Source organism: Pristiophorus japonicus, chromosome 1 (genome assembly GCF_044704955.1).
Source record: "Pristiophorus japonicus isolate sPriJap1 chromosome 1, sPriJap1.hap1, whole genome shotgun sequence".
NCBI classification, from domain to species: Eukaryota; Metazoa; Chordata; class Chondrichthyes; family Pristiophoridae; genus Pristiophorus; species Pristiophorus japonicus.
In genome coordinates, this window is record NC_091977.1 from 532,721,917 (window position 1) to 532,732,342 (window position 10,426).

The 10,426-nt window shown below is 44.4% G+C and overlaps 1 protein-coding gene across 1 annotated transcript in view; it reads right to left on the reverse strand.

Moving 5' to 3' along the window:
- pop1 (POP1 homolog, ribonuclease P/MRP subunit) overlaps window positions 1-10,426 on the reverse strand; it is a 74,845-nt gene that overhangs the window by 23,461 nt on the left and 40,958 nt on the right. The window contains exons 10-12 of the mRNA XM_070896617.1: window positions 9,446-9,560; window positions 7,154-7,273; window positions 2,696-2,811 (exon numbers count right to left, since the gene is read on the reverse strand). Coding sequence (XP_070752718.1) covers window positions 2,696-2,811; window positions 7,154-7,273; window positions 9,446-9,560 — 351 coding nt within the window. The remainder of the gene's footprint in view (window positions 1-2,695; window positions 2,812-7,153; window positions 7,274-9,445; window positions 9,561-10,426) is intronic.

Sequence of the window (10,426 nt, forward strand, 5' to 3'; positions counted from 1 at the left end):
GAGTATGAGAGGAAGCTTGCAGGGAACATAAAAACTGACTGCAAAAGCTTCTATAGATATGTGAAGAACAACATAAGTCCTTTGCAGTCAGAATCAGGTGAATTTATAATGAGAAACAAAGAAATGGCAGACCAATTGAATAAATACTTTGGAATTGTCTTCACTAAGGAAGACACAAATAATCTTCCGGAAATACTAGGGGTTCGAGGGTCGAGCGAAAAGGAGGAACTGAAGGAAATCCTTATTAGTCAGGAAATTGTGTTAGGGAAATTGATGGGATTGAAAGCCGATAAATCCCAAGGGCCTGATAGGCTGCATCCCAGAGTACTTATGGAAGTGGCCATAGAAATAGTGGATGCATTGGTCATCATTTTCCAACATTCTATTGACTCCGAATCAGTTGCTATGGACTGGAGGGTAGCTAATGTAACATCTTTAAAAAAGGAGGGAGAGAGAAAACGGGTAATTATAGACCGGTTAGCCTGACATCGGTGGTGGGGAAAATGTTGGAATCAATTATTAAAGATGAAATAGCAGTGCATTTGGAAAGCAGTGACAGGATCGGTCCAAGTCAGCATGGATTTATGAAAGGGAAATCATGCTTGACAAATCTTCTGGAATTTTTTGAGGATGTAACTCGTAGAGTGGACAAGGGAGAACCAGTGAATGTGGTGTATTTGGGACTTTCAAAAGGCTTTTGACAAGATCCCACACAAGAGAATGGTGTGCAAAATTAAAGCACATGGTACTGGGGTAATGTACTGACGTGGATAGAGAACTGGTTGGCAGACAGGAAGCAGAGAGTCGGGATAAACGGGTCCTTTTCAGAATGGCAGGCAGTGACCAGTGGGGTACCGTTGGGTTCAGTGCTGGGACCCCAGCTATTTACAATATACATCAATGATTAGATGAAGGAATTAAATGTAATATCTCCAAGTTTCCAGATGACACTAAGCTGGGTGGTGGTGTGAGCTGTGAGGAGGATGCTAAGAGGCTGCAGGGTGACTTGGACAGGTTAGGTGAGTGGGCAAATGCATGGCAGATGCAGTATAATGTGGATAAATGCGAGGTTATCCACTTTGGGGGCAAAAACAGGAAGACAGAATATTATCTGAATGGTGACAGATTAGGAAAAGGGGAGGTGCAACGAGACCTGGGTATCATGGTACATCAATCTTTGAAGGTTGGCATGCAGGTACAGCAGGCGGTGAAGGCAGCAAATGGCATGTTGGCCTTCATAGCTCGAGGATGAGAGTATAGGAGCAGAGGTCTTACTGCAGTTGTACAGAGCCTTGGTGAGGCCACACCTATAATAGTGTTCAGTTTTGGTCTCCTAATCTGAGGAAGGACATTCATGCTATTGAGGAAGCACAGCGAAGGTTCACCAGACTGATTCCCGGGATGGCAGGACTGAGATATGAGGAGAGACTGGATCAACTGGGCTTGTATCCACTGGAGTTGAGAAGAATGAGAGGGGATCTCATAGAAACATCTAAAATTCTGACAGGATTGGACAGGTTAGAGGCAGGAAGAATGTTCCCGATGTTGGGGAGTTCCAGAACCAGGGGTCACAGTCTAAGAATATGGGTTAAGCCATGAGGAGAAACTTCTTCACTCAGAGAGAGTGGTTAACTTGTGGAATTCTCTGCCGCAGAAAGTTGTTGAGGCCAGTTCGTTAGATATATTCAAAAGGGAGTTTGTTATGGCCCTTACGGCTCAAAGGGTATGGAGAGAAAGCAGGAAAGGGGTACTGAGATTGAATGATCAGCCATGATCTTATTGAATGGCGGTGCAGGCTCAAAGGGCCGAATGGCCTACTCCTGCCCCTAATTTATATGTTTCTAAGAGAGCTGGCTGGAGATAGTGGAGGCATTAGTTTTGATCTTCTAAAATTCCCTAGATTCTAGAACAGTCCCAGCGGATTGGATGGTAGCAAATGTAACACCGCTATTCAAGAAAGGAGGGAGATAAAAAACAGGGAACTACAGGCCAATTAGCCTGACATCAGTCGTCAGGCTCGAAGGGGCTATATGGCCTACTCCTACTCCTGTTTCTTATGTTCTCATGCTCAAAGGCTCAGCCGATACTCACCATCTATGTTCACACACGATGAATTGAAAGACTTGCATTTGTATAGCGCTTTTAACGACCTCAGGATGTGCCAAAGCACTCTGCAGCCAATATAGTACTTTTTGAAGTGTAGTTTCTGCTGTAATGTAGGAAATGCAATTTGCGCACAGCAAGCTCCCACAAACAGCAATGTGATAATAACCAGATAATCTGTTGTTAGTGGTGTTGGTAGAGGGATAAATATTGGCCCAGGACACCAATGAAGACTCCTTTGCCCTTCTTTGAAAGAGTGTGCCATGTGATCTTTTACATCCAGCTGAGAAAGCAGACTTGGTTTAACGGCACCTCCGACAGTGCAGCACTCCCACAGTACTATGCTGGAGTGTCAGCCTGGAATTTCTGCTCAAGTCCCTGGAGTTGGACTTGAACCCACGACCTACGGACTCCGAGGCGAGTGTACTACCATACATGAAGGTGGTGGACCGAATGTTGCAATGAAATCCCACATTAGCCCCAGTCTTCCAAGGGAGTAGGAGGCGTGGGAAGACATTTTAGAAAAATAAAGTAGCCGTGAAGAATGCTTTCCTGCTGCAATTATTTTGCTCTTTCATTGCAGTCAAATTACCTGTTCAGAGATTTTAGTTTCTGTGACAATATTGCGGACATTCTGGTCCCAGATCTGACTTTGAGCACACTCTGCACCAACGCCTTTCAGACACAACTCCCTTATTTTTTCCGGATCTACAATGCAAGGGGAAAATAATTACAGAAAGCACATGTGCCAGTCACATAAATATGTACAGAGTGTAAATACGGTTATCACTTGGTGTTGTACATTTACAATTAGGTAAATGTCTGGGCATCAGCAGAAAATGTGTGGCGCGGGAAAGCAGAAAAAATTAATCACAATAATAAACTTGATTTACAAATTACTGCGAAGTGGTGTGGCATCTCCAAAACAAAGTGGTTAAGCAGGAGAGAAAGAGAGAGAATTTTGGAAATATATCGCCGTTCCTTCATCGTCGCTGGGTCAAAATCCTGGAACTTCCTCCCTAACAGCACTGTGGGAGTACCTTCACTGCACAGGACTGCAGTGGTTCAAGGCAGAGGCTCACCACCTCCTTCTGAAGGGTAATGAGAGATGGGCAATAAATGCTGGCCTTACCGGCAACGCCTACATCCTGGGAATTTTTTTTTTTTTTTTAAAGTCCCTATATCAAAAATATGCATTAAGTTTCAAAAATTGTACTTAAACTTGCAATTCATTTTCTTCCAGAAAAACAGAGAAAACGGTCGTTCGTAGAATGAAAAAAACCCCAGTACAGACCACTAACAGGAGGCAGTGGAAATTCTTAGAGCAGTTGGGAAAAAAATACTCAAGAGCAAATAATAAAACCAGCAGGAGCTTTGTGGGCCGGATCAAAGCAGCTCGGGGACTATTCTTGGGCACCAGTGCTTCAAAGAAAACATTTGTTCAAATGCCAGTTAAATGCCCACAGAAATTTACAAGCCTGTACTTTCGAGAAATTGAGTCGAAACTGCCCAACCTAGTCCCCATGCAACAATTAAGCCTCTTGATCATCACACACACACACACACACACTCCCATTCGGAAGGTTCTACTGCAGGTCCTATAAATATAGTTGATCACAACCAGTTTGCTTTTCTTTGAGTGTTAGGGAGGGAGAAAGAAAAAGCTTCAGGTTTTGTGGTGACCAGAAAAGCTGCTTTGTTAAAAAGAATGCAGAATGGATTACATCAGATATACGGCACAGAAACAGGCCATTCAGCCCAACCAGTCCATGCCAGTGTTTATGCTCCACTCGAGCCTCCTCCCATCAGCATAACTCTCTATTCCCTTTTCCCTCATGTCCTTATCTAGCCTCCCCTTAAATGCATCGATATTATTCGCCTCAGCCACTCCCTGTGGTAGTGAGTTCCACATTCTCACCACTCTCTGGGTAAAGAAGTTCCTTCTGAATTCCCTATTTTGGATATTTTGATGACTATCTTATATGGATAGCCTCTAGTTTAGCTCTTCCCCACAAGTGGAAAGACTCTCGCTGTGTGTACACTATCAAAAACCTTTCAGAATTTTTAGGTCACCCTTCAAGCCTTCACTTTTCAAGAATTGAGACCCAGCCTGTTCATCCTGATCGGTATAATACACTAAATATTTGCATTTGAGTTTTGGTGAAGCCAGTGTTGCAAGGGCAGAGCAAAAAAAAACACTGAGGTATTAAAATTAAATACCTACAGAGAACACAGCTTAATCTTTGGAAACAGGAGGCTTGGGGAGAATTTGATAGGTCTAACCAAAAAATATTGCGTAACCTAGGTGAACCGATTAAAAAGGATCATGGTGGTGAGACGGGATCACAAAGTTTCAGAGTTAACAACGCTGGTTAATGTGATAAAGGATTCATATCACTAAATGTTAAACAAAACATATGCTACAAGCAATGAGCCGTGTAGAGCACTGCAATATCTTCCCAGGACATACAGTTATCCTTACTGTCAGTTTAGATCTACGCAACGTATCAATCTACGTGAATTCTTGTCGCAAATACCGTTTAGCACCTAGTTGGCCTTGCCAGGATTCAAACCTGGAACATCTGCACGAAAAGACAGAGGCTCTCACTGAGCACAAGACCAGCAAAATGTGCCTAAATATTTGCTGTTATTGAAATGAAATACCGCAGCAATAATCTAAAACTCTGAACTGAAAAGATAGGGGATAAGCATAGGCATCCATCTACATAATACTTCACCAAAAGCATGCTATGTACATACAAACATAGGAAAATGCCAGACAGGAAAGTACTTACTTGTCCATTCAGCCTGTCCCACACACAGTAATGATGCCTTATGCATCACAATACGTACACTCCTCCTTACCCCACCCCACCCGGAGCCATGTAAAAAAAAGAAACAGCTAAGAACCCAGGCTAATTAGGAGGGGTAAAATCAGCAAAAATCCTCTTCGCCAACCTCAGGTGATCAAAGTGGCCCATTTTACATTTCAGGCTACCTACCTCGTGTACAAGCTGATCTCCAACCCGGCCAGAAACAGGTCCAGCTCTCGCCTGAAGGGATATAGCGAAGCAGCGTTCATCGCCCGAGCCGACACCTGTACTACAGGTCAACTATTCTCTGGGAAAAGACCCGCCTCACATCCAACCTCGTTCTGCATACAAGAGTGACCCCTCGTCTTCCCTAACATACTCAGTTGAAATAATTAGTCTACATAAACGTAATCTACTCCCTTCATAAATCTCAATCAAATCACCCCCAAGTCTACGCTTTTGTGAAGTACAGAGACGCAGCCCATTGAGTCCATCTGCATAACCGAGGTTTTTTAAACTGGAGATTAATCTTGTATCCTCATCTAAAGCCTCAAATTCTCTTTCTTGACTTTCCTCTCCACCCCCGCCTCAAAGATCACTAGCTTTTATATAAGAAGACAATGGATAAAAGGGTTGTAAATTGACGTGATGATGTGTTAAGCAGTTTCTCCGCATTTCACGGTGAGGATAGCCGGGGTCATTTCCCTCCTCGCATTAGGTCTCAGGTCCACATACTTTTTGCTACCCAAAGGAGGAGGCGGCAATGTGAATCCAGATCTCTGGCGATGGTCTTCAAACATGACAGGAATGCAAAAGTCTGAGCAAGTTATACGTGTACAATTAATCCCAGTCACTGACAGCAGTGACTAACCAGGCATGATTGACGGGGTAATTACCCAATCACCTCCATTCTGGCCTGGAATAGTGGTGCCGCTATATGCAGCCATGATTTTGTACTAACCAAACTATTACATTTTATTTGGTTGAGGAAAAAGGAAGATTTGAGTTTAAAAATCTGTTGAAAGCACAGGTGTGTATAGAATGATGGATAGATATGCCAGAATGAGAGGTGGTCTCATTAAGAATTTTATCTGTTTCATAGGGCTTAACAGGGAAGAAGCGGAGAGGCTGTTTCTACAGGCTGTGGAGTCTAGAACCAGGGGTCACAGTCTTTGAATAAGGAGTCGGCCATTTAGGGCTGAGACGAGGAGAAATTTCTTAACTCAAAGAATTGTGAATATTTGAAATTCTCTACCCGAGAGAGCTATGGATACTCAGTCGCTGAGTATATTCAAAATGGAGCTTGATAGATTTTTGGTTATTAAGGGAATCAAGGGATATGAGGTTCGGGCGGGAAGGTGGCGTTGAGGTAGATGATCAGCCGCGATCTTATTGAATGGCGGAGCAGGCTCGAGGGTCCAAATGGCCTACTCCTTGCTTCTATTTCTTATGTTCTCAAAACCATTCTCTCGCACTATTCCTCATTCCACTGAAACAGGGTGAATAAACAAACTACATACAACAGATTTGCTTTTCAATTTATATCTAATATATGGTAAAAAAAATGCATACACAAAATGAGTCATCACCACTGCAATCATATTTAGAGTTTGCAGTATGCAAGATCCTTTTTCCAGAAGGTAATTAAACAAAGTATAATTGCATAGAGTGCACAGCACAGAAACAGGCCATTCGGCCCAACTGGTCTGTTGTGTCTGTGATGTACCATGAATGACTCCACGACGCAATGTGGTCCTTTATTCTTAACTCCAGAGTGAGGCAGCCGCTGGTGGCTGCCCTTTTATACAGCCCCTGCCATCAGGGCAGGAAACCCCCGGTCTCCACCAGTTGCACCCTCTAGTGGTGCCAGCATATTATATACACAGTGTAATCCTTACTGACAGTACATCAGGTAAACAAGTCTCCATCTTATGCAACGACACAGTGACTACACAGAGTATATCTATAGTCTGCATATATAACAGGGTCCATGTTTCCACATGTTTATGCTCCACACGAGCCTCCTCCCGCCCTACATCATCTCATGCCATCAGCACAACTCTATTCCTTTCTTCCTCATGTTTATCCAGCTTCTCCTTAAATACATCTATGCAATTCGCCTCAACTATTCCTTGTGGAAGAAGCAAGTTCCACATTCTAACCATATAATGACTGCAAAGAGGAAACAATTCAGAATCTCTCATGTTATGATCCACAGCGTCACTGGGGGATGCTACCTTTAGGCTGTGATGGGTCAGGCATAGCCGTGGTGCTGTTTTTAGGCATGTTTAGACGAGGATCGCCCACAGCAAGTCCAAGCACAGTACCCGCTGAAATTTCTGCTGGTGAAGCAACACCTTAAAAAAAATAAAGCACAAAATTGTGAGAGCACGGATTACAGGCTAGAAGTACTTTACAAAAGATACAATGGTGTGAAACTGTCCTCAGATGATGAAAAAGCCAATATAATGAAATTGGAATACATCTAACAGTATTGATAATATACATTCATTGAACAACCGAACCCATTGTTAGTGTTAGTCTCCTATGAGAGGTTGTTTCCCCTGGCTGGTGTGTCTAGAACTAGGGGCCAGTCTGTCTCAGGATAAGGGGTAGGCCAGTTAAGACGACGAGGACAAATTTCTTCACTCAGAGGGTTGTGGATCTTTGAAATTCTCTGCCCCGGAGGGCTGTGGATGCTGAGTCTCTAAATATATACAAAGCTGAGATAGATAGATTTTTGGAGACTAGGGTAATCAAAAGGTTATGGGGATCGGGTGGAAAATGGAAGTGAGGTCGATGATTAGCCATGATCTTTGTTATGTATGTAAACATTGTAACTGTGTAAAACTTGCCACCAGAGGGCGCAACTGTTAGAGGCCCAAGGATCACCTGCACGCATCAAGGTTGACTGCCATGCTGCTTAGGGACTCTGGAGTTGTATTAAAGAGACTAAGGTCACATCAGTTTTAGCTCACAGTACTCAGTCTTGGAGTTCTTCCATACTTAACAATCTTATTGAACGGCGGAGCAGGCTCGAAGAGCCAAATGGCCGACTCCTGCTCCTATTTCTTATGTTCTTATTGCCTGTGAAGTGCTTTCGGGGGTCTCGAGGTCGTGAAAGCTGCAATATAAAGGCAAGGGGAGATTAAGTGGCCAAAATTTGGTTGCTTTGCGTCACCGTTAACGCCCGAGAGAGACGCTAACAGGCCATTAAGCTCCTACCGACCGAATGCCAGGCTGGCAGCGCCTCCTGGGAACTTCAGTAGAGGTTTCAATAGTTAGATTTTTGGAGACCAGGGGAATCAAAGGATATGGGGCGGGAAAGTGGAGTTGAGGTCAATGATCAGCCATGATCTTTATTGAATGGCGGGGCAGGCTTGAGGGGCCGAATGACCTATTTCTGCTCCTACTTCTTATGTTCTTAAACCTTTCAACTAACAGTACCACAAGGATACATATTGATTATTTTGTTCCTCACTTGCAAAATCTTACAAGGCTCGTTATAAAACTGGCTAGTTCTGGAAGGGTCAGCAGATTTATCCAATGAGTAGACGATCTATATAAACCATTGGGTTCCATTAATCCGTGCTACAATAGCTGACCCAGTGATCAATGCTGGGGTGTCGAGGTGGGGGTGTGGGGACAGCCCTCTGGCATTGAATACCCTGCCAACACTCGCCATCAAGCCTGACACAGGAATTATGTCCACTTGAGCAAGGCCAATGCTCCTGAAAACCTACTTCAGAACGGAGTCAATGCCTTCAGGAGAGATGGGGAAATGGAGAAAATTGGCAAAGGAGAAATGTTCTTTTTAAAAAAGGCCAGTTACAGAATTGCCCATTTAAGTTATAAAAACACATCCTAAAACTATTCATATTCACGTTACATTCAACAACATTAGGCTCACGAGATTGCAATGTTATATAAACACACCGACTTCTACAATATGTAATCCAGTAAATATACTTGTTTTATGCAGTGATTTGATGATCCTTCTTATTGCACTAAACTGTGGCCTACTAGCTTAAATATTCTGCATGTGCAAAGCTGAGAATCAGTTACAGGTTGGACCGCCCTTATCCGGCATGATTCCGGTGGCCAGGGGCGCATGCGCAGAATGTGGCTGACCTCCACCCTGACTTTGGGGCCTCGCCAACACTCAGCCCACTGGGGCCTGTCGACACCCGCTGGGGGCGCACCAACACTCGCTAGGGCCGCCGGGAGCCCCGTCGACACTTCCGGCCCGCCCGGAGCACCGACCTCCTCCCTCCCCCTTCCATGACCACGGGCTGCCTCCCCTCTCCCCACACTGGCAATGGCCTCCCTTTATCCAGCAAAATCCCTTATTTGGCACAGGCCAGGTCCCCAGGGTGTCGGATAAGGGGGGTTCAACCTGTACTCTAATTTTGGTGTAAATTCACCATGAATACACACAGGAAAGCAAGAAGATGCAGCACACTCGAAGAAACAACCCAATTCAAATCTGAATCAAGCAATCACTTGTTTCCGAGGTCTGAACAACCCACCAGGAAGTAAGAGAAGGAAGTCTCCCTGACGATTATGAAGGGCCACATTTTCCGATCTCCTGCAATACTCTGACCACCAGCAGGGCAATCCCATCTCTTCCGTCCCTTCAGAATTCTAAGGCCAGTTTTAAAACAATGACATGTCAGAAAAAGAAAAGCAATACACATTTAGTAAACCCCATCGGAATTCCCCCTTAAATGGAATGGCACAGGGAGAAGTTAGACATCGCCCCAGAACGGATGGAATTTGGCAACACTTGCAGTAACAAATTAGATGGTGTTCATCCACTCCCCCCACCCCTTCCCAGTCACAAACCAACATACTTCAACCACACAATTTCCATTTATATAGCACTCTCCCACACGTGGAAGACGCTGAGCACCATGGAAGTTGACACGAGCTTCAAAAAGGCGGGGAAAATGGAAACATTGGGAATGGGGAACCAAAAAGGTACTTTCGAAGGGGAGGGCTTCGAAAAGAGCAAAGGTCATGGGTAGAGGGAACCTGGCAAGAATTCCAGAGGGCATGAGCGCAGCAGTCACACTATTTATATTGTCCCACCTGTGACAGAGACTGTGGTTCTCATATTGGACTGTTAGCCACTTAAGGACTCATTCTAAGAGTGGAAGCAAGTCTTCCTCGATTCCGAGGGACTGCCTATGGTGATGATGACGACTAATACTCAAGTGAGCAGAACATTGGCAAAATGTACAGTATTCTCTGATTAAAATCCATCGCTCAAGAGGTGAACTCACTGTGGGAATTATTGGCCCGGTGGTAATGACGGTGAAACTGTCAGCATTTGCAGTCATTAGCCCTCTGAAGCTGGCTGTAACTTGAGGATTTAGTGCATGCGTAGATAACCGCCAAAATCCTGACGTTACAGTCATTCCCTGTGCCGCCACAGGCTGCGTGTGGAACTCCCCATAGCCGTTAATCAGTGAAATCGCTTGAACTGACAAAAACGTCTCCGTTTTCAC